Source organism: Rhipicephalus microplus, chromosome X, assembly GCF_043290135.1.
Source record: "Rhipicephalus microplus isolate Deutch F79 chromosome X, USDA_Rmic, whole genome shotgun sequence".
NCBI lineage: Eukaryota > Metazoa > Arthropoda > Arachnida > Ixodida > Ixodidae > Rhipicephalus > Rhipicephalus microplus.
Window position 1 is genome coordinate 22,898,343 of NC_134710.1, and position 24,976 is coordinate 22,923,318.

At 45.9% G+C, this 24,976-nt stretch overlaps 2 protein-coding genes across 3 annotated transcripts; one reads left to right on the forward strand and one right to left on the reverse strand.

The window, feature by feature from the left end:
- The first annotated feature begins 10,649 nt into the window (after positions 1–10,649).
- On the forward strand, positions 10,650–21,165 carry LOC142777487 (uncharacterized). 2 transcript variants are annotated; one of them, XM_075881956.1, is made up of 7 exons: positions 10,650–10,849; positions 17,053–17,178; positions 17,674–17,837; positions 18,692–18,816; positions 19,399–19,816; positions 19,937–20,034; positions 20,975–21,165. In XM_075881956.1, the coding sequence occupies exons 3-6, from the start codon at positions 17,812–17,814 to the stop codon at positions 19,998–20,000; spliced, it is 633 nt and encodes a 210-aa protein (XP_075738071.1). In that variant the 5' UTR covers positions 10,650–10,849; positions 17,053–17,178; positions 17,674–17,811; the 3' UTR covers positions 20,001–20,034; positions 20,975–21,165. The 2 variants fall into 2 exon arrangements, with proteins under 2 accessions (XP_075738071.1, XP_075738070.1); XM_075881955.1 differs by lacking the exon at positions 10,650–10,849 and adding an exon at positions 16,630–16,937.
- LOC142777488 (uncharacterized) lies at positions 20,428–24,493 on the reverse strand. Its single transcript, XM_075881957.1, has 5 exons — positions 24,358–24,493; positions 20,968–21,127; positions 20,799–20,849; positions 20,671–20,718; positions 20,428–20,610 (listed from the first exon to the last, which is right to left on the reverse strand). The coding sequence occupies exons 1-4, from the start codon at positions 24,428–24,430 to the stop codon at positions 20,685–20,687; spliced, it is 318 nt and encodes a 105-aa protein (XP_075738072.1). The 5' UTR covers positions 24,431–24,493; the 3' UTR covers positions 20,428–20,610; positions 20,671–20,684.
- Between the last annotated feature and the right edge of the window lie 483 nt (positions 24,494–24,976).

Here is a 24,976-nt window from a genome sequence, read left to right on the forward strand (position 1 = left end):
CAAGATTCTCCAAAATAATAATAATAGCTGGGGGTTTACGTCCCAAAACCACCTTATAAATATTATATACGCCGTACTCGAAGGTTGCGGTTAATTCGACCATCTGTTGATCCTTAACGTGCGCTGACATCGCACACTAGACCGCTCTCTACCATTCCGCCTTCATAGAAAAGTGGCTTTGACGGTCGAGATCGAAGCCGCGACCTTTGGGTCAGTCGTGGAGCAACATAGTGGCTGTTCTGGAAGACGGCAACTTAAAGGAAGTGGGCCATTGTTGTAATTTTAATGTCACAGCTTTTTTCGATACGATTTTTTTGTAAAGTGCAATATTTTCAGAGTTGGGGGGAAGACAAAGTGAACAATGATCCGTGTTGTGCACACGTGGTCGTTGTTGTAGCTGCTCTTCTTCAAGTGCTCTTTATGGAAGAAAACGTGTTCTGTATAGCAGCGCGATATAGTACTGCTTACTTCCTTTCGAACGTAAGAACTGCGCGTTTCGCAGTGTGTTCCCGAGCAAAGTTGTGCTCACGCTGGTGTGCAGCCGTCAAGTACGGCTTCATGCTAAAGGCCATTTCTGACACACATAGGTATACGTTTCGAAGTCGCATACACACGCACAAAATCACATGCATACATTGAGCTCATAATGGGGACCCTCAAGTACAAGAACATACACGAAGTTTCAAGTTCACGCACAGTGATGTGTGTGCGTCATAACGGTGTGCACGATGAGACGCACCGACGCAGCCGGCGTGGACAAGCACTCACCGCATGCTGCTTTAGAAGCTGTGATTGGCACCAAAGAAATGAGAGTGGTGGCTTCTTTACTTCGTCAAAATCACCATGCTTTATGGTATAGGGAGTACGTGTACACTCGCATCAGTTGCCTCCAGACAGTCTACATCGGGCTCTGGAAAGCCTGCTCTTCTAGCTTTTGCTTTGGCTGTGCTGGGCGTTCTGCGCAGGCATGGCAATCATTTTTTTAATGTAACTATGTGTTAACTGCACTCGGTTACGCCTTTGTAAACATTGTATGAAACATACCTTGATTTCGTTATTTTTATAGTTTCTTCCGTACAATAAATTGTTTCTGGGTACAGAGACTCAGACCGAAAAAAAATTATTCCTATATTTAAAATAAGGCAAAGTGGCCGATATGGGATTTTTCAGTTTATTTACATGAACTTGAGAAGAAGATCAATGGTGACAGCGATAAAGCAAACTAGAAAAACCGCCAACACGGCACCCTTTGGAATTTCATGTGCATCTCGCACCACCCCGGTGTGCACGGACTGAACGTTGCTGCGCCGCCTCGCCTTCAGAATACGTCCCCTGGTCACTTGAGACTCATTTGAGGCACGAAAGTTGGTCTTCCGTTTTCGGGGACTATCCAGCACTTGAACATGCCCTTCAGGGTCCCAAGCGATCAACTTCGTCTTCTTATACGGCGGAGGACAGCGCCTAGTTTCGAGTTCAAACGAGAACGAGGAACCACGGGGGGCGAAGCAATGCTGTCCTGATACATCTTCCACCTTCAAAGGTTTGCGTTCTTTCGTTTTTTTATAATACTGGTTGTGGCGGCGAACGAAGCTTTGATCCAGCTTGAGGGGGGGAAACGGACCAGACCGACCTGTTGGTAGAAAGGGCGGACGCTTCGGTTTGGTAGCAAGGGTAGCCGTTGTTTCCTGCAGAGGGAACAGCTATGAGAAATTTTTCATCCTTTTGTGCTAAGGAAAGAAGACTACGAACAAAGGAAATGTAGGACCTCGTTAATTTTCGAGATTATTGATTTCAAATACTAAATTCTTGCTTGAAGGAAAAGGGGATCGCCAAGCTCACACGAGCATGTTGCAGCATCCGATCTTTACACAGTTGAGCCTTGCAAAACGATAAAAAAATTTTAGTGAGCGGGAATCACGTACAAAACGAGCTTGAAAAAAAGATGACTCACGTTTGTATACATCACAAAGTAGCCGGCTGCACCTATACCAGCCGGGTTATGTTTGTGCCTATTCGCCATAAAAACGCTGCTCTTCCATTGGTTTGTCAGGCCATACTTCTTGCGGCTTTGTTTCGTCTGTTTGTTGCGTGGCACTACTGTGTTCCATCTCATAGAAACGTCCGAATTTTTCTATTTTTTATGAAGTAGAATGGAAGCATGACTAATTGAGTTCTCTTGGCAAGTCCGAACCAGAATATATATATTATCTTATAGCGAGACAGTACACAACAATACCACTTGTACAGCAGATGTATTACAAGAAAAGGAGAAAGAAAATACGGGCTGCCCGCAAAAGCACGCATATGTCTAAGAATCTATAGCATGGAACTAACCAGAGGCATAACACCCGTTTATATATAGCGCTGACTGTTATCTTGAAGACTTAGGTCTCGATACCATGCGACACCGCACGCTGGATGAGCCGGCATTAATCTTCTGGCTCGTAGGCACGCAACAGGGACTCCCATGACTCTGATGTGTTCTCTGTGTTGCAGTGCGTGCGTGTCCTCATCATGATTGAGTATCGCCGGGTGTGAGCAATGTTTGCACCATGGCGCTGTCTGTTTCGGAATAAATTCTCCTCTACAACAGGGGGTGTGGAAAGCTGCCTGTCTGTAGCTTGCGCCATTAGACGGCCTAGCGCCCAGCACACGCACTGAGCACGTGAATATGAAAGAGTACCGTTTTCAGCGATATCATAACATATAAGGCAATACGTCGAGTTCACCTATTCCTGCGATGGCGGGCGCATCAAAGGCAAGAGTCATCGAGCAGTTCTCGCTGCTCTGTTACAACTGAGATTGATAATTGAGTTGCAGACTGGTTTTCGTTGGGCTCTTTTGAGGTGGTAAACCGATCTAAAACAAAAAGGAAGGATTCGGTAACTGCTGCTGAACTCACCAACATGGCAACCAGGTAGGAATGATGACAGTGATAATTACTGTGGCTTCTACCCACTGAGAGGTACACATGGAAAGGCACAGGCTAAATGAGTTGCAAAAAAATTAATAGAAGCCGAGAACAGTCTGAAAGATTTCGAGTATCATCGCTCTGCAGGCGAAATTGCTTCGACTGATTTTTGTCTAAATTTCGAAGATTAAAAAAAACTTACCACATATAAGTTAGATAGTTAAATTAAAGAAATAGTGAGGGAAAATGACCAATGCAGGTTCTGGCAATGTGTGAGTTTTGGAAGGCGTATAGTGGTGAACTGGGAGAGCAGATCAAATCAGCGTTGAAAAAGAAAAGAGAGAGAGGGGGTAAAAATTGGCACCGTATGTGAATGTAATCTGAAAAAAGTCGTCGAAAGACGATAGTCTTGCGTGTTGAGAGACTAAACAAAACATTTATTTGATGTTCAAGAAAATCGGTGAATTGTATTCCGGAGGCGCTGCGTTAGAGTGCCTCGAGCACGCAGCGGAGGCGAACGAGCGCATCAAGTCACGCAACACGTGAGACATGAGCGCCATCTGGCAGTTTTTTTCGGAAAACAAAGCACGTGGCCCAGAGATGGGCGTGCTCGCCCGTCTCAGAGGTGATAAGGTGAAGAACTCAAGGCGACGGGTAGGTGCCACCACCGTCTCGTTTTAGCAAATCGTTGGAAACATTACCCGTTCCTTGCAAGCGTTGCATGGTTCGTGCAGTGTGTAAAAGAAGAACATACAGAATATATATGTGTTGTTATGGTGCCTCAGACATGCGATTATTGCTTTTTAATTCAAAATCACACACGTATGAACACTCATTCTTGAGCAACATTGGCGGGCGCTGCGAATGGGGTCGACCATTCGGGGTATCGGAGGGTGCTGCTTAGAGCACCCGGATCGCGGTAACGGTGGACAAACAGACAAACGTACAGACAGACAGACAGACAGACAGACAGACAGACAGACAGACAGACAGACAGACAGACAGACCAAAGTTTTTGCGTGGAAGGTCCCCAAGAAAGACTATCGTCTTTAAAAATTTTGCTAAGGCACGTTGCCGGGCTAGTTGGTTGGGATTCATCATTTTCACTGGTATAGCGCACCACGACAAGGACACACACAAAGGAGAGATTCACACACACACAGCGCTAACTTGCAACTAATGTTTTATTTGCGATCACACACGCTGTTTATACAACAGGAGACGGATAAAACATGGATAATGTCACGTCGAGAATACAGCACAGCCCATGCACGTGTCATCACCGATAGCGACAATCTACTCCAGCCCGTCAAAGCGAAAATTCCAGATACTTCTTTTCTTTAGATGATAATGCTATGGAAGCCACACTCACACATTTTTCTTTCATTTTGTCTATTTCAAAAGCTTCAATAATTTCACGTGTGGTTCTGTCACGGGCCTTAAAGAGTATACGTGTGTTTTGGAACATAGGGACGCAACCGCACCTCTGACAGTGAAGGGCCAAATGACCACATATAGCTCTTTCTACATTGTACTTGTGCTCCTTTAGTCTTTCATTCACACACCTTCCAGATTGGCCTATGTATTCGCAACCGCAAGTCAAAGGAGTGCTATAGACAATACCACAACAACAATTCACAAATTTCTCCCGGTGCTTAATCTTACAAACCTGTTTCCCGCTACTCTCTGCATTGACCTTTTTGCACATTCCTTGCAACTTTTCGGGAGCAGAAAACACTACATCCGCACCCGCCTTCCTTGCTATCCTTCGCAAGTTATGCGAAATGGCATGCATGTAAGGCACTACAGCAACCTTGCCTGCCTTAGTGGCGGTTGCCTGGTCTTTGCCGTTTGCCCTTCCTTTCCTGCTTATAGATTCGGCGACAGCGGTCAACAAGAAGTGCGAGGGGTAGCCAGAGTTTAATAAACGTTTTGCTTGAGCCCACAAGCTCTCATCAAGTTTGTGGTGGCACGACTTCATCAGTGAATTCTGAAAACAGGATTTTATCACCGCACGCTTTACCAATTTCGAATGAGCGGACGTGAACGGAAGAACCGGTTTATTCCCTCGCGGTTCATAGCTCCAGCATACTCTTGCTGGCGAAAAATACAGCCCGAGGTCAAGAAATTTTATGAAATTGTCATGTGGTACTTCATGCGTCAGCACCAAGGGAGATAACACTGTCAAAAACATGGTTAGAGTTTCAGTGACAACTGCGTCAAAATTGTTATGATCATTATTGGCAACGATCAGGTAGTCATCTACATATCTAAAAACAGCAATAACGTCACTGTGCTTCATACGTTCGTCAAGGACCTTGTTACGTTTTGCTAAAAACAGGTCGCTCAGGTACGGGGCTATGCAGGAACCAATACATATCCCGTTCTTTTGTTTTACAGTGTTTCCATTCCATGTCGCATAGGTCGAGTTAAGATAAAAGTAAAGGAGCTCTAAAAACTGATCACTCGACACACCGGCAGTATTTTGAAAATCAACCGCTCCTACTCTGTCTATACCTTCCGATACACACGCCATCAACTCTGCCTGAGGGAGGGTGTAATAAAGGTCCTTAACGTCGATCGAAAAAGCTAAAAGGTCTGCGTTTTCCTTGCCTGCAAGAAAGTCTAGTACTTGTTCCGACTGTTTCACCAAAAAGGGGTCGTCCAGAGATATCAACTTCAAATGCTTTTGTAGAAATAACGCGATACACTTTTGCCACGATTCATTCTCCGAGATGATCACTCTGAAAGGGCATTCAACTTTATGCGTCTTTGCCGTGAAAAAGATATCAAGATCCACTTTTTTTGTCTTCTCAATTGATCTAACCAGGCCTTCAAGATTAAAGCTTTTGCATAGCTTCTTCGCGGCAGTTCGCACTTTTTGTAACGAAATATTGTTATGAGTATCAAAAACAGAATTGACGGCCTCCGACGCCTTCGCTCGATACAATGACTTACGCATAACCGCAAAGCCACCGTCTTTATCGGCTGGTAGTAGCGCGAGCGAATTGTCCTTCAAGTGCCTAATGGTCTCCTGAATAGCATATCTGACACCCGTAGGACGGACACGCATGAGAACGTCGACACCTTCAGATACACACCTGTCAACGTCACCTTCAGGTACTTGTTTTGAGACATTCCGAACCATCCCTAGAAGTTCGGGGCTAGATTTTCGCGGCTCGACGGCGAACTTTGGTCCACACTTGAGTACCTGTCGCACTTTGTCGGGCAGGTTCACATCACCGATGACGTGAAGAGGATTCGATGGTGCGGGGGGCTTCTTTTGTACTTGCGTCCTCAGCCCCGGCAGAACTTGCCGCCAGAGAAATTCGGTTGTCCGTTCAGCTAGTAGCGAGTAATCGCGCCAGTCGTTGAAGCTTGAGCTTGGTCCCAGAATGAGCCTGAGATGATTTCTGTACATTCGAGTTTGCCTCTGCCATTCGGATCGCATAACTTTGCAAATACGAACACCATGGTTGGAGGAAGGCAAACAGTATCCAAACAGTGCCAATACTTCAGGAGGGAGCACCTTGTGTCGGATGTAGAACCCAAGTGTCCGAGCTCTGCAGGCCGCCGTCGCGATCAGCGGGATGATTCGGCATGGTTCTGTGCTGTACCATAAAGGAATGCCCGATGTACAAGAAATGAACTTTGCTAAGGCACGTTGCCGGGCTAGTTGGTTGGGATTCATCATTTTCACTGGTATAGCGCACCACGACAAGGACACACACAAAGGAGAGATTCACACACACACAGCGCTAACTTGCAACTAATGTTTTATTTGCGATCACACACGCTGTTTATACAACAGGAGACGGATAAAACATGGATAATGTCACGTCAAGAATACAGCACAGCCCATGCACGTGTCATCACCGATAGCGACAATCTACTCCAGCCCGTCAAAGCGAAAATTCCAGATACTTCTTTTCTTTAGATGATAATGCTATGGAAGCCACACTCACACATTTTTCTTTCATTTTGTCTATTTCAAAAGCTTCAATAATTTCACGTGTGGTTCTGTCACGGGCCTTAAAGAGTATACGTGTGTTTTGGAACATAGGGACGCAACCGCACCTCTGACAGTGAAGGGCCAAATGACCACATATAGCTCTTTCTACATTGTACTTGTGCTCCTTTAGTCTTTCATTCACACACCTTCCAGATTGGCCTATGTATTCGCAACCGCAAGTCAAAGGAGTGCTATAGACAATACCACAACAACAATTCACAAATTTCTCCCGGTGCTTAATCTTACAAACCTGTTTCCCGCTACTCTCTGCATTGACCTTTTTGCACATTCCTTGCAACTTTTCGGGAGCAGACATTATCCATGTTTTATCCGTCTCCTGTTGTATAAACAGCGTGTGTGATCGCAAATAAAACATTAGTTGCAAGTTAGCGCTGTGTGTGTGTGAATCTCTCCTTTGTGTGTGTCCTTGTCGTGGTGCGCTATACCAGTGAAAATGATGAGTCTTTAAAAACCTGGCTGAGGAAAACGCCACTGGGGGTCTGGGTTGTGCAGGTGTGCTTCCCATGGGCCCCTCTTCTCGCGTTTCTCAACTAAAATCACGGCTACTGAGAGACCTCATTTTGGCATCTGCGTAACAGGCGACATGATAGGTATTGGAGGACACTAGCCACTACTGATTGAGTCTCCTGTTTTCAGACTTTTGCGAGGCTTCACGCCCGCCTTGAAACCTAACGCCGAAAGGAAGGCCATAGGAGGACGTGTGGTTAGGACGGCGCGTGCTCCTGACGTTCGAGTGCTCCTGGAAAAACTGCACCAGCGCCAGACCCGTGGCCACTAGTTTCCAAGATGAGCCAAGAAGACGAAACAACCGAAACGCCCAGTGACCAGCTGGACGGCATGCATATGAATGACAACGACACCATATGCACGGACGACACCGTGCATATGAACGCGACCGAAGGCTATACTGACGGTATGACACGCGCAGCGTCACAGCAATTGAACATGAAAACGTTTCGAACACGTGAGGTAGAAAAGACACGAAAATTTCCGGTGAAAACATGGCACCAGAAAGAAAGTCACGCAAGGAAGAAACGTAAGCGCGGAAACAGTAATTGCACCGTCGCAAGTCTATATGCCACCCCTACAGTTCGACGGCTACAAGGTCATATACCGCCAACAAGCAGGTCTTCAGCTAGCGAAGTAAATAAATATCACCATCACGCACGCCATTGGAACAGCCAGCAGCCTCTCACAGCAAGACTTCGGTGATAGAATGTGCACGCAAGTGCAGCGACTGGAACACCTGATTGTAGTAAGAATGGTCAAATCAGAGGATGTTAGAGAACGCGAAAGCCTCACCAACATAACTTTTGACGGCAGTCTGTTCGCCATAAAAAGCAACAACCAATTTTCTTGCGCAGAACATCGAATAAATGTCTTGCTCACTCTCTCCACACGAAAGACTATCGTCTGTGTGGAAAGACTATCGTATGCCGATAGATGGCTCGCTGGACTGAGGACCGTGGCGGGCTGCTTGTGAATTCCGCAAAGCACATCCGGCACGTGAGCGACGGTTTCCAAATACGAGAAAACCAGCAGGTAATCGCGCGATATCAACCACGCGACACGCGTAGAGCGGCGCCGCGAGGGTGACAAGGGAGGAGGTTGCCGATGCGGCGAGGGTGTTGTCGTGACGGTAAGTAAGCACCGCTACTTTCTTACATCACGGGGCTTTCCTACACCGAGACGGGAGGGGGGGGGGGGAGAAGCCGGGGTAAAGCCCCTTTTACCGGGGCAAAGTTTCTAGCGCCATCTCCCAAGCTCCCAGCGAAGCAGATTATCGGGCAGCGGATAGGCCCGGCGTTCGCTCCCTTAAAGTATTCTTGCTCCGCGCGCCAACCGCACTGCGCCATGCTCCCGACGGGGCTGCAGAAATTAGGTGCCTTTCTCCTCTTCTAACCATTACCACCACCACCACCCTTCGCCTCTACCTACTCTCCCAGCAACCATAGCAGCGCCTCTAGAGTGTCCACCAGGAAACTACGAATGCGAAAGCACGCTGACACTTTGAACCAGGATGTGCCAGATGCTTGGGCAGCTCACCCACTGCTGCGCCATGTGTTCAGGGTGCGGCCGTGCGTCAGGTATGCTGAAATGGAATGCCGGTGGCGTCTCCTCGTGGAGCGCACACTCGCGAAAGTTGACAAACAATATGGCGTTTGTGTTACCTTCACGAAAGCTATGCACGCGAGGTGAGAGGAGCCTGCACATTGACGCAAATGGCGCTATTTTAATTTTTTTTTCAGGAACCTGAGCTCACTCGATGTGTGGTGCCCTCTCTTGCGCTCCGCAAGTGTCAGTCTCGTGTATTTGTAACATTCGAGCAATTTTAAGTATGCAATCTTTTCTTCACTGTTTCTGAATAGAGTAACACAAAGAAATCGGCCGATTCCAGGTACCTGGGAATCAACGTTATGCGAAGCATGCGGAGGGAAGGTGACTGTGTCGCAGTTTTTTGTTGAGCGACACGTCATGAAATAACGCTAATTATATGTGCAAATGTTGCACGCACAGACATATGTTGAAGAGTTGCAGATTTTTATATAACCAGTTGTTTGCACTTGCGCAACGATGCCAACTGGAACACGCGTATTAGCAATACCAGTAACTGCGGTGGAGCGCTTATGCTCGCGAGGATACTGACCCTGGTCACTGCTCCATAAATCAACTTCAGCGCAGTGCAACTAACCCCAATAGACGTTAACCGGACGTGATGGCTGTATCAAAGGAGTACATATGTAATGTTTATAAAATTGCGTAGGCACCACTGCAACAACTATTGACGTTTCACGAAGATGAGCGTCTATTTGAAAACTAGTTCCGAAACCGGTCGTATCTCTGTGGTAAAATGCTTCATTGCCACGCAGAATACTTGGGTTTGATTCCAGCTAGGACACTAACATTTATTCCTTACATTCGTCGGGTCGACGCTACCGATGTCGGGTATTTCATAACGCTTGCTCGTTCAAATTGCCCATGTGTGTTCTCGTCGTTCCCGTAAATATTCAGTGTCAATCACCTGAGGCACACACCCGTATACCAGCGGCACATACCGGCCCATGGGTATGCGCCACTATCTGGCGGGAAGTGTTTGACGACGTACGCGATGGGATTGTGACAATATTCATTTCCTGACCAGCGGGGCATATTCGTCAAACAATCTTACCCTCCTATGCTACTTTTGGCTTATGCCAAATTAAGGGGGTGACCACGAGGGCCCCCAAACGTAAGCGGCTAGATAGATAGATAGATAGATAGATAGATAGATAGATAGATAGATAGATAGATAGATAGATAGATAGATAGATAGATAGATAGATAGATAGATAGATAGATAGATAGATAGATAGATAGATAGATAGATAGATAGATAGATAGATAGATAGATAGATAGATAGATAGATAGATAGATAGATAGATAGATAGATACGCTCTAAGTCACCGAAGTTCACTAAGAAATGTTCCTTATTTAAAACGAAAAGAGTGGTCCCACGGGCCAAAAATCGGCTGAGCTACTTAGCTTCAGCCCAGCCGTAAGATGGCAACACATCACTTACTGCTTCAAAGAAACACACGCACTAGTTATTTACTACAGCACATTTTGTAGTGCATCATACGTCTATACGTGTTCTTGCGTATGCGATAGTGGCCTGAATCTGTCTTTATCGTCTGCGATTGTACGGTGCGATAACGTCAAGCTGGGATCAGGCATAAATCGGACGCGAGAGGAGTGCACATGGCGTCGACGCGACGGCAACGTTGTCACGCTCCAGGTTCGTGAGCATTTCCGGCAATGAAGAAGTATGTACGGGCAGCAGCAGGGATGTGTCGCAAAAGATGTGCTATAAAGTGCCCGGCGTTCGTCGTGGTTTTCGTCTGCCTCTAAGCTTGGCTGATGGTTGGTATGTACGAACGCCATCAATACTATATGTTAAGTGCGTACTGCATTTGTCATTGAAGCCTTAACCTAACGTTTCTGGCAATGTACTGTTCCGCGCAAAGATCATTTTTGGGCTCTTCACTTCGCGTGCTGTTTTCGTGGACTGCTTCACACGAAAGAAAACTGTCAGGAACGCTTCGCAGCACGTTTGCGAGAAAATTCTTGGCTCAAGAAATTGAGTCGCCGCTCGCGTTGTTAGGTTTTTGTTCAGGTGCTGCATGTATTAGAATTCACTGCATGGATGAGCTTTTGTGAAAAGTGCAGCTATGCTCAGTATCGTTGTCTGTGCCGTTCGTAAATTGCTTGAAGCACTGAATCTAAAAAAATGTTTGCTAGCTAAAGCTAGGACGTAACTTTGAGTAACCACTCCTGCCTCGTTAACGGCTTACATGACACATAAAATTGCTTTTTTTTTTGCTGCGGCAACTGCCTGTGGCTGTTTTTCGTGAAAGAGCGATGTAAAGTGTGCAAGATAAAATTAGTGCGAAGGTGGGAAGGAAAACGTAGCCAACATTTTTTTTTTTTTTTGTTCCAGTTCATGCATGAGGTAAGTGCTGAGGCTGTCGTGTCGCGTTATGCACTGTATGAGTAGTCGTGTGCGTTAAATGCAGTTTTATTAAGCTGCAGTTCTCGTTATATATTTGCCTATTTGTTTATTTCTTGTGTGTAATTTATAATCATAATATGGCACCTGTATTTTCGCGTATCGCAGTGCACTTAACCTCTCTTTGTGCCTCGTTTGTCAAACATGAACAAAGCGGGCATTTGCTTGCCAAGAATATCACTTGAAAATAAAACTTTTCGCTCCTCAAATAATTCTCAAGTTTTAATTATATTGTGTGCATGAACACACATTGGCATCGTGTGCTTGCCGCTCTAGCGGTGCAGCTTACACGAAGCTCATCGATGCATGCAAACGATGCCCCCCCTCCTAAAAAAAGAAAAAAAAACTAAAGTATGCCATCGAGACATTTCTTGCGGTCTGCCATCTCTAAGGCTGCAAAGTTTCGCCACACCCGCTTGGTGCGCTGCGAAACCAAATCAGCCACAGGGGCCCATAGAAGTGTCCTCTCTTCGCCTTTTATATTACTCTATGGTTTCTGTCAATTATATAAATTTAGGTCTTGTTCGGTTCCTTTAACCCAGGTTCGAGGAGGAGGAGTAGGAGGAATGAATGAGGAAAGACAGGGAGGTTAGCCAGTTCTCAGACCATGGAGCTGGCTACCCTGTACTGGGGAAGGGAATAAAGGGGGATAAAGGATGAGAGAAAAGAGACGTTGTAAAAAAAGGAGATAGAAGGTCATTATACGATCCACGACGGTGTTTACAGTCTGTCTCTAAGACCACTTGACCGCAGAAAGCGCAACAACGCTCTCAATGCCTTGCGTGCAGAGGACGGTCTCGGCCAGTGTTCTAATACCCTTTCTTCCGACAATTGGCGATTGCCTATTCTATCTGAAGCTTTCGACAGTTCTTTTCTTGGCACGCTGAAGTGGGGACACTCGCAGAGAAGATGGATTAGATTAGATTTGTGGGGTTTAACGTCCCAAAACCACCATATGATTATGATAGACGCCGTAGTGGAGGGCTCCGGAAATTTCGACCACCTGGGGTTCTTTAACGTGCACCCAAATCTGAGTACACGGGCCTACAACATTTCGGCCTCCATCGGAAATGCAGCCGCCGCAGCCGGGATTTGAACCCGCGACCTGCGGGTCAGCAGCCGAGTACCTTAGCCACTTGATCACCGCGGCGGGGCCGCCGAGAAGATGGCAGAAAGTCTCTGCGCAGCCACAGTTGTCACATATCGGGCTTCTGGCCATTCCGATTCGAAAGGAATAAGCATTCGTAAAGGCCACCCGAATCCACAGACGGCACAAAAGCGTCTCCTCTGCTCTGGTTATTCCTGATGGAAGACGCAGCTGTAGGTGTGGGTCCAAATTATGAAGGCGGACGTTGGTGAATGCCAGTGAATTCCACTGAGCGAGTGTCAGTTCTCGTGCAAGTGATCGAAACCATGCAGTGGCGTCCGTTCTTGATAATGGTATAGCTACACAAGGAGCCTCATCATGAGCAGTTCGGGCTGCTTCACCTGCACGGTCGTTTCCCAGGTTCGAGCTTTGCAAGGCTTGTTATGACCTGTACTGAGCGCTTTACTGTTAGCGTGATCATTTGGTATAAGAATCATGAATGGATGACAAGCCGGGCACCTCAAGCACTTGAAATCTGCGGAATGACATGCATGCACAGATCGATAACTTGCCACGAGAATCGGCGGTATTCTTGACGGTGGCCTCGCAGGACTTCGCTTCCCCTAAGGCGCCGAGGCTAGGACGCGGGTCACGCAAACCGGAAAAAAAACGGCACAGAAGACCAGGTCCAAGGTCCAAGAGGGCGCATGATAACGAGAGCGACAGCTTGAAGACGAAGGAGTCTGCAACTATTTCGCATTTTAGTTTAAACAGTTTTCTCCATAAAGTCATGATGTGATCAAGCGATATTATTTTGATGCTTTCTAAGCATGAATTCGTTAACAGGAATTCGTTAACCAGACAATAGAGACGATTTGAAAGTAGCGATTGAGGTCTTTCATTATCTATGTGTCATCTACAACTTTTAAAACAAAACGCTGTACAATGGGTGCATGACGTTTATGTTTGTTGGAAATGTAGTTGGTGTAAGACCATGAACTTAAATAGAGGTAAAGAACAAGTATAATCTAATTAAAAAATCACGTGTGTGATAATCGGCTGTTAAATACCTTAGCATCAGATCACGTGCTTTTGTTGTGATTACAAAATTTAGCGTTGCTCTCTCTTAAAACGTGGTCCAAAAACATACGAACAGAATGTATTTAGCGTAGAAGTTGCGAAATAAGCTGCACCTGCGTTGCGGATGTAAAAAAAGATGTAAAGAGTTGGTAAAACTTCCACTTGTGAAGAGCGCTTCATTTTTATCATGTGATGAATATGGTTCACTCCTGCGATGTTAATGAAGGTTAGCTTATCAGAAATGTGCTTCACATTACCGTGACAATTAAATGAATATAATGAGTGTTGCATCTAAAGATGCTCGCAAATTACGGTGCTCTAGCTGTTGTAGTGTGGCCGTTCGGTTAACTCGGACATATGACTTATACTTTGTTCGGGAAAAGCGGCCTCCAAGTGGAGTGAAAGCCGCACAAAGCCTGCAAGACTGCGAGCAAAAGTAAGCCCATGGTTTCGCAATTCTCTACTTTTTTTCTTGTTTTTACGAAAACACATCTTATAGCCATCATTAAACATAACGAAATATACGGGATCCAGGGCGTGATCGCTCACTTCAAAGCTCATTGGTTACTTCGCTTACGCAATAAATCACCTAACCGTAGAAGCCATGGACAGCTCAACATTTGCTATAAACATAAAAAGTGACCACTCGTAATCACCGCAGAGCGATGAAATATGGCTAATTTAGCAGGCGAAACCGAAAGTGATGCGCCAAACAACACATCTACCATTCACTTGGAAAACGTCCGTAATTGCAACACAGTTTCCCTGACCGTGGTCAACCGTAAATCTTGATACTACGTTTTGTGCCAACGCTTTCCTACCATATGGTCACTTAGCGACGCTCCCTTATCAATGTCTCCCAATGCGAGGAAAACTGTCGTCATTATAGGCGTTTTCGAAATGAACGGTAGATGTGCTCTTTGATTGATATGTTGTGTTTAACGTCCCAAAACCACTATATGATTATGAGAGACGCCGTAGTGGAGGGCTCCGGAAATTTGGACCACCTGGGGTTCTTTAACGTGCACCCAAATAGATGTGCTCTTTGAGAATGTGTAGATGCGGTACATGTTTCGGGATCCGTAAAGGTTCCTTGTTCACACTAAGCAGGCAGGGGTTGTATGTTGCAAGAGTCGTGTGTCGCTTTTTTAGACATGGAGACTGTCGTCTGCTACAAGGAACCTGTATGAATCCCGAAACGTCTGTTTTTTTTCCTTGTCATGGTCAGTGACCACACTACATCGTCAACATGACACCTGACCAGACGTACTTACGTCGAACTTTTGACTATATATATATATATATATATATATATATATATATATATATATATATATATATATATATATATATATATGCTGTTTCACACGTCGGTTTCGATTCAACGTGCTGAATTAGCCATATTTAATTGCTCCGCGGTGATTACCATTGGTCGCTTTTCAGAAATTCCAAAGTGGCGGTGGACTATTAGTAGTGAGGACTTTAATTTGTTCATTTGACTCGACCGCTCATTTCTACTGGCTAAAAAGTCAATTGTTTTAATTAGAAAGAAATCTACCGTAATTAATGTTTGTACACACCTGAAAATGCATTCGGTCACAGTAAAGGGAACGCCACAGGTGGCACGCAGATACCTCCTTTCGGCAAGCACTGACACGTCATAGCGACACGTGCGCAAAATCGCGAGATGGCCGCCTCTTCTGCCGTGTGGCCAGAGAAAAGAGGCATGCGGTCTGAACACGTTCACGCACTCGCCGCTTCGGAAATCCCGCTTCGCCGCTTTCCCCTGCGCCATGGTTCACACCGAAGGCGGGGCGGCGAAGCGGCAAAGCGTGTTTCTCAACGCGGCGAGTGCGTGCCCCTGTTCAGACCACACGGATTGCTTGGCCGCCCGCGCGGCCAAAGAGGCGGGACATCTCGCCGTGTCTTGCCATCTTATGGCACCCTTTGGGACTTTTCGTCGTGTGACTCCTTTACTCTCCACATTAGGGCGCCTGTCTAACATTGAGTCAGCTGCGCAGTTCTCGCGCCTTTTCTGACTCAGCGGTGTCGCCAGTTTTGCTTTGTAACGACATCTGCCATGACAAGTTTGGACGAAGAGGACGATATACTTTCCGTTCTAACGGTCGCTTCATTATAGTCGCATTATGAAACGCTGGAAGCGGGTAAAGCGCGAGACAGACGTGCGATTTTCCGTGCGATGCGGCGTGCGGCGCCGCATGGTGCGGCGTGCCGCACGCAACGTTTTGGGACACACGGGGGCGAACAAGCTATCAGCGGCAGGCTCCACCCCCCTGCGGTGCCTCGGCATGCAGGGTCGAACGACTTGGTATCCTCGTAATGAGGCTCAAAACAAACATTACACAGCCACGTGTTGTTCCCCCCCCCCCCAAAATAAATAATAAATCGCATTTGTGAACGACAAACACGTCCTAACCACGGCAACAGCTGATTATTCACGACTCCGACAGGTAGGCCTAGCATCGCGGGCGCCGGGCGTCGCCTACGCCGTTCACACGCGAGCTCATCGTGAAGCGCTTGTTTTTGACAACACTATCTAGCATTGCACTCGTATGTAATGCGTTAGCATACATTATTACTTTATCGATGCCATCGATGTGAAGAGCAAAGGTGGAAGCGAAGCGAGCCAGCGCAGACACGCCGGTAGCTGTGTTTACCTGCGAAATGACCTTGCATCGCTGCTCACAATATCCGATCTGGATAGCGGTTTCAAAACGGGTGTTGTCGTGCAGAAAAGGCGCACTTCAAGCATCACTTTATTCAATGCGGAATAACATCACGTCACCAGGGAAACAAACGTATGCGATGTTTGTCACGCCGCCGCAGTCGGCGATGTCAGCAATCCACGCTCGTACCGTCCATCGACTCGCCTGGAGCCTTGAAACATGGGTGATGGGAGCGGCGACAGGGAAATGGCGCCACTAGCATCGTGACACCACTCGTATGCTCGCGCTGTGATTGGCTGCTGCCATGCAGTGGTGCGATGCTGCGACGAAAATATCTGGCCGGTTTGATGCTCGCCGCACTGGCTATGCGGCGGTGCGACGCGAGGATACGTCACGAAACGTCGCGAAACGTCACCACTCCGGCAGTCGCATCGTCGCACCACACGCCGAATCGCAGAGAAAATCGCACGTCTGTCTCGCGCTGCCAACGTCGCTGGTGGGTCCGTCCAGCATTGCAGCAGCGAGATACTATGCGGCATGCTGACATTATGTTGCCGCTCCTTCGGTCTCGCGATGGTTAATACTACAAAGAGTGAGTACCCATTAGGAACTAATGAGAGTTCACGTTTCTTTAGTGATGTCTGCCACTGTAAGCACTGAGTTGTGCGTGTTGTTCAAATTGCCTGGCACGTGTGTTTATTCCGCAGATATTTGAGGATGTCCCCGAGCTGCTTCGACACACTCTTGGAAATGCTCAGGCCAAGGATCAAAAAGAATGACACCAACTATCGAAAGGCAATCCCTGCAGAACACCGGCTAGCTCTAGCAATCAGGCAAGGGTTCATATAGACAAATTTCGTGCGTTGAACTGCTTGTTTTTACGTCACTCACATAAATTATTTGTTATTTTCACCATGCAAAGCCACTTAATAAGGTTGTTTCAAAGCAGTTTTAAAATTACCAATGTTTTTATTAGATTCTTGGCGGCAGGAGAGACGCTTCGATTATCATCGTTCAATTTTCTGACGGGTAGATACACGGCCTGTGTCATCGCTTGTGAAGTATGCCAGGCAATTATGAATGTACTTGGCCCCACATACGTGGCACTTCCATCGACACAGAATGAATGGTCAAAGGTAACCTGTCAGTTGATACTTTATGTGACAACTGTTTCTAACAGCTGGCCTACACTAATTACACTGCACATGAATATGTGCGCCACTTATTAGTATATATCAGTATCAATGAAACCTTATTATTATTGTTAATGTAACCATTCGCTTCGAAATCCTTTAAGGTTAACGTTGTTTTTTATGACCTCATTGCAGGTTGCGAGAGAATTTGAAGAGAAGTGGGATATGCCACACTGCGTGGGTGCTATAGATGGCAAACATGTGTTTGTGGAGTGACCAGCAAACTCAGGAATCCGAGACAAAAATTACAAGGGCTCATTCAGCAAGTCATTGATGGCAATCAGTGATGCAAACTACTGGTATGTATCTGCTGATGTGGTTTTGTATGTGAGTGATTATTGTTTGAGAACGCAGCCCTGTTCATAGAAAATGCTGTGCGCATTTCCAATTAAAGGCTGAGCTACCTGTCAGCATAGTTCTGTGCTACATATGATTATATTTCACGTCACCTGCTTGTATCAAGGCACTTTCTAAAATGCAGGGCATGCAAACACTAACAAAAGAAGTGACGACACTATGCCCTACTTTTTGAATGAATATTTATCAACTAGCTCAGCTGTATGTTATTACTATTGCACAGTTATTCTTTACATCTTTCAATTCCCTCAGTAGAGTGGTGTAGGTCTACTTGCTGAAAATAGATCCTTCATCAAAACAAAGAGTCGTTCTAACAGTTTACATAAAAATCTCAATTCACACTCATGCGAAACTCCACATAGCTTGGCAGTGATGAACAAGTTATGGTCAAGGAAAGGCAGTAACTGGCTGTAATTAATAATGTACGGTAATTAGAGCAAAATCACAGACACAAGAAAGAGCACGAGGACATGCAGGTGTGTTCATCCCATTTCTTGTGTCTTTCTGTCTGTTCTCGCTAATATACCTGGGCAGATAAGGCATTACCAATTAGTCAGACAATTTATTGTAGTCAAACAATTAATTCTTTAGGAAAAATATTCTTTGCTGTACCATCGTTGTATGGTAAACAATATGCTTAAATTGGACAGATGCCCAGAAATGTTTGTTCGGACTAGTGTTTATCGCATTAAGCTATACGGCATGACATTTGGTTCAAAATGTAAGGTGGAATCCCAATGAAAGGTGCCTGTAAAACATCAATGCTAACATTTATATTTATTTTTTTGCACTCCAGCTTTCTGTATGTGGAGATTGGTCAAAACGGAAGTAAGTCAGATGGAGGCATATTCAGCCGAAGCAAGCTGCAACCCATGGTGACCAATGGCACTCTTGGAATTCCACCAGACGCCTTTCTTGATGGTATTGGCAACATGCCGTAATTTTTTGTTGGTGACGAGGCATTTCTTCTAAATACATACTTGATGAGGCCATATTCTAAGATAAGTAAGTGGAGATATCATAAAGATACATTTCAATTATAGTATAGCCGTGGCCTTGACATTGTTGAACCAATATTTCAGTTCAGCATAACTTGATCACTTGACAAATTTGCTTGCTTCATACTGCATATTCACCGCACATTCATTTCGTCAACATATATGTAAGTGCATACCTTATAAATGAGGGTTCTTTTGTTATTGCACCAGCACTACTGACAACCTAGAATTAAAGTACTTACAATTGATATGCATAATAGTGCCTCAAATATGCTTGTTTGGACAGAGGTTTCTGCACAGCTTTAATGTTTTATAGGTCAAGCTAATATTATAAGAAGCATCAGAGGAGCTATGCAGTTGAATATAAATTCTGTGTTTCAGATATCAGTATTAGAGCAGAACTGCAAATAATTGGGTGCAACTAGTTTCACTAATGCATGCACACAAGTGGTGCTTTGTACTTATAGCACTTTAGCTTCATTCCAAAACACGTACTTTCTTACAGGTCTTCAGCCTGTTCTCACTGGAAACACCACAGTTTCCACGGCCCAGTCCTCCTCTATACAAAGCGGTGCAACCAGCCAATTTGAGGAGCGCCACCAAGAAAGGATATTTTATTATAGGTTGAGCAGGGCTCGAAGAGTAGTCGAAAATTCTTTTGGTATACTCGCCCAGAAGTGGGGAATTCTTCGTCGGCCATTTAAAGCAAAAGAAGAGAACATAACGAAAATTGTGTCTGCCTGTGTGGCTTTGCACAACCTTCTTCTGAAGGAGTCGCCTGCATCACGAAATATGTACTGTCCTCCAGGCACCACAGACAGTGAAGACTGGCGAGGCAACCGTACAGATAGGAGCTGGAGAACTAAGGGTGTAGTTAACGGTGCACTGACTGCATTAGCCGGCACAGGTGGGAACTCGGCAAGGTAAACATGGCTTAGGTACATGTTTTATTTCGCATGCATCTCAGGTATAGTCATATTTGAAAGCACATTAAGAAATCGCTTTGCCTCAGTATCACAACCTTGTTGAAATACCTTTTGCAGACACGCTCATGCCATTCGTGATAAGCTGCGCCGGCATTTCATAATACAGTGCCATGGCAGGTGAAACATGTGACAGACTGCAGATGGTAACCAGTCAAGTAAGTTTACGCCTTCTTAACATATCTCTGTAGCATGAACAGCATCACGGCACAACAATACTACACAACAAAGGTAAACAGCATAATACAAATGAAGAGCTATTTTCTAATGTTGCCGTTTCACTGCCTTCATCATGATTGGCTACCAGATGAAAAATCACTTCAAACTATCTATGTATGTATTAAAATGTGCGAACATATCTACACAAATATAAGAGAAAAACAAATTAACTTTAAGAAACAGGCGACACCATCCGAATTAATGTCAGCAAACAAAGTTTTATTATGAAAGCACAACTTGTGTGGAAACGGGGCAAAATCAGGCTTTATTTGCACTCCAATTACTCCAATTTTTTGCAATTTCTAACCTCTTTTACTTTATGGTAAACCAAATTTTGCACCTCATGCATTGTGTCTAACTGGTCGTCTAAAGGCAGCGTGGGAAGCATCCCAACTATCGTGAGTCCAAAATGGTACAGGACGTCTTTTTGTTGTTCTCGGTCTTCGCGTGCTGTTTTTAGATGGTCTAAACATGCCGCTGCCCCATCCAAAGATGTAGCTGCTTCATTGAAAATCCTGCAAATGAGGAGATGTGTGTTTTCATAATGTTCTGCACTGTAATAAATCACAACTTACGTCTTTCGGTTTTTTTACCCTCGACGACACTTCCTGGGCCTTGGTGCACTGTAAAAAACCTAAATTAGTAAAGACATCCTCTATAAGTTGGAACACACCATGTGCAGCGGCAACTACAATGTTCTTGCCTTGTATTTGCCTCCTCTCCTTCTGTTTCAAGGACATCAGTCTCTTGTTGCCTGCATGATTAATTTCCAAAATAATTAGCTGGGAGTGCCTTACAAACTTACATACGAGGCAATACTTATTGCTCTACTTATAAATGTCAGCCAATATCTCATATGAAACCATTATTACGTTTCAGGACTGTCGGTGGTTTCTGCCTGACGACTGCTAATGTCTGACGTGCTGCTGCCGCACCTCTCGAGGTCTTCTGTGTCGACTTCAAGAGTGTCGCTGTATTTATGTCGCTTCAACTTCACCCTGGCCCGTGCCTTCTTCCTTGTAACATTCTGACCTGCATCAAGAGAAAATAAATTCGTTTTTCATATTTACTCTAACAATGTTCGAATTGCTTTTACCAGATGTATGCAGTTGGACTCAATAAGTTGCAAATGCAATCCGTGCTCAAAGTGCACATGCAAAGCAGGGCTGACATAGCAAAGTTTGTTCAAGCATACTGGTATTATTGAAACCAGTATAATAATTACCAGTTCAGGCTTGCGGCCCCTTCGACGGTGGTCAATGTGTCACTACTCAAATTGAGCACAACTGTACATATTGCACAGCATATTGCACAGCATCTTTTTTTTTTCGTGCAAAAACTGGAGTGATTTGGCAATCTCACTCAAGAAAACTAATAATAATAAATTGTAGGCGAGCTGTATTATCTCTGAATTTACATGAAAAGTGGTAGAAAACGGCACCACATACATCTTTTTGCACATTCACGTGTGTGAGTGTTGCACAGACTGCTCAACTGTCATAAATTGCAGAAAGGGGTGTTGGTAGATTCAGCGTTCTAAGCCGTATTGAGGCAAGATTAGAATAAGCTGCAGCGAGCCATGAAATTTTCTGCTGTGCCTACGGACTGACGCCATGAGCAAGCCGCCAAATATGGCGACTGTGCCGAACTTGCATGATTTTTAACGCCGATTTTAAATTTTTCTCGCGAAAACGCAGTGATTGCCCAATAAAACGCGGAACTCCACAAAGCTTTCGAATTTCGTGGAGACGCTTTCCGCGTACTCATATCGAAATATCTCTTACAGGCTGTTGAAACGCACGCTACGAAGAGACAATAGAAATTTGTTTTTAAGCTGAGTATCGCTTACGCTCAGCCAGTCGCACATGTAGCGTACCGAGAGAGTGCATGGAACTGCATAGATATTGGTTTCTTGACGAGCGAAACAACGAGCTTGAATGCTCACGACATCTACACTTCCTTGAGCGCGTTTGTGTGTCTGACCAGAGCGGAGTTGAAAATTTTCTGATGCTACACTGTAAACAAAAGTTAGCCGAGATGGGAGTTTCTCCAGCACATGAGCCCACAAAACTCCCCTGCCCCAATTATTTACTCCCTGGTAGGGAGTGAACTCGGCACATGTCATCGTAAAACGCCCCCTCCTTAATCACAGAGTTTATGAACGACATGACCTTGTTAAAATCCCCAGGGAGTTTCAGGTCACGTGGTTACAAACTCCCTATAGGAGCTTTAAAAACCCTCTTTGGGCGTGACGTGTGTGTGTGTGTGTGTGTGTGTGTGTGTGTGTGTGTGTGTGTGTGTGTGTGTGTGTGTGTGTGTGTGTGTGCGTGTGTGTGTGTGTGTGTGTGTATGTGTCTGTACGGGCATATGTTTGCACGTCGGTGTGAAACACATGTGATTTGTGTGGCTAACCGTGTAAGCATCTGTCAACAGGCAACGAAATTATAAGTGCAGCGAAGAATAGACACGACCGGTTGGTATTTACTGGGAACATTTCAATATATTTCGCACCTTAAACCACGCTGCACATCAGTCCGATTCCTCAACGAAACGTCCTGAATGCCACGCTTCAAAGGGCCGAGTAACAAAAAACTTCGAAGAATAACTTAATGGTAGCAAAAGCAAGCTGTTACGATCGTCAGCGGCTGCTCCTGCAGTTTCACCATCAGAAACTTCGAAGTGGTCTGAAGTAGGCTTCGCTCGACTACGGCAGGCTGGCCGGCGACCGGTCTGAGAGTTGCGCCGGCGACGCGCTCGCCCCGTCTCTGCCAACAGTGGCTTCTCGGAGTGTCACCGGTATTTCACCGGCTGTAACATCTAAGTGGTAAGAAGGCCTCGCTATGCCGTCGGTATTAAGCCGGCATCGTATCGAACTCGCACTGTCCGCTGGCCACCGCGGCAAGCGCTACGAGCTAGCACCGACCACCGGCGATGCAAAGAATGTGTTTCACAAAAAATGAAGGCTGCTGGGATGTATAACAGTCTACTGCGCCTTGCGACCGCAGCTGTCAATGACTAACTACAAGGCGAGCGCCGAACGAGGCGGAGTACGATCGTCAGCGATTGCACCGTAAAACTTCGAAGCGGTTCGAAGTAGGCTTCACTCGACTACGGCAGGCTGGCCGGCAACCGGTCTGAGAGTTGCGCCGGCGACGCGCTCGCCCCGTCTCCTCCTATAGTGGCTTCTCGGAGTGTCACCGGTATTTCACCGGCTGCAACATCTAAGCGGTAGGAAGGCCTCGCTATGCCGTCGGTATCAAGCCGGCATCTATACATGCAATGCATGCGAGCAACGGGAACAGCGACTGCGAACCGTCTCATTCGTTTAAGTCTATCGCTCCGTAGCTTAAACTGCGTAGATAGCGGACACCTATTTCTGTGCATGGGAAAAACAAGACGTAAACTGCACATCAGCAAGCATTTTGTGATCGCCAGCTGTCATTCATCGAATCACCGTGCCGTACTCGTGAGTGAGGCTATAGTCGTCGAACGCGGTAGCGGCGGTCTACCTCGGTTCATCGCTGGAGCTGCTGAATGTGCCTCGTTAATGTGTCCATTCAAAACCGCGCGCACTTTGTGTATGATTCAGTGCATTTTCCGGGTCCACAAACAGCACTGCTGATGCGTTCAGCCTGTACGACAGAGCGTCAACTGATAAAACTTTTTCGTTATAGTAAAAAAATAGTAAATATTAGGCAGGATTAGGATAAAAGGCATGTGTGTTGAAGTGCTTACATCAGACTACCGCAAGGTCATACTTACGCCGTGCGTATTTATTGCTTAATTATTAGAAAAAAAAAGGCTTCACCTGGGCTACAGAAGGTCAGAATGTGGTGCCTATATATACTCGGTGACTATATGGTAGGTGTGTACTGCGTGTGGCAAGCTGTGGTGAGTGCGAGTGTTGTGATATTACGTGAACGTTGTGATAATGTTTGTGTACTGTAATCATTGTTGTGCGTATTAAATGTAATGCAATTAAAGTTACGCTTGCGCATGGTACGGCTGCTGACGTAATTTTTTTTCTCGGTCGATGCAAAAAATGTACTCCCATACTGACCTGAAAAAGTTCCCCTATGGATGTAAATAAAAACCCCCCTGACACCATGCGAAAACCCCCTTCTGATGGGGAGTAAATTTTTTACTCCCAGAGACGGGTTTTTTCAAACTCCCATCTTGGTGTGCGCTAGAGGACAAGGTCATTTACTGCCATTTCGGCTTATTTCTGTTTACAGAGTATGAACGACGGGCTGTGCACTTACCGGTAACTCCTAAGTCCTTTGCTATTTTCATCCACAGCTCCTTTTTGTACTCCACTTGTATCGCGGATGACATTTGTCAAAAAGCACTGGGTAGTGCTTAATAGCATCGATTAAGAGCTCCGTGGAGAAGGCTGTTTCCTCGGACATGGTTGACGCCATTTAGAATAATCTCTACCGGATGTTTACTTCAAGAATACATCAGCGCCACCACCGCAAGGTGTTGCGATTGGCTGCGGCAAAGCGGCGAGCCGCGGCAGGCGGCAAAAAGCTGCTCCGAGAGCAATCGGCCATGCCGCCCGGTTTTTTCCCGTTTTCGCCGCCTGGCGAAGAGGTTTTCGCCGCTTCCCGTGTTGCCGCCTCGCCGCTTTGGCCACCCCGCCTTCGATGTGAACGAGGCTTTACAAGTGCACCTTTTATATCTCCCGCTTCCTCTCAAAGTGCTTTTGGTCGGCGGGGTGGTAAAGAGAGCGGTAAAGCGAAGTAACACATCATTACTGTGGCTTCAGCGATTCGCTCCTGCAACGTGTCGTTGCTACGCGTCCGTCCCATTGCGCGCATTTCCAATGAGAAAAGCGCAATTTTGTCAGCACCTAAGCACTATACGTTAGGTGGCGACCAT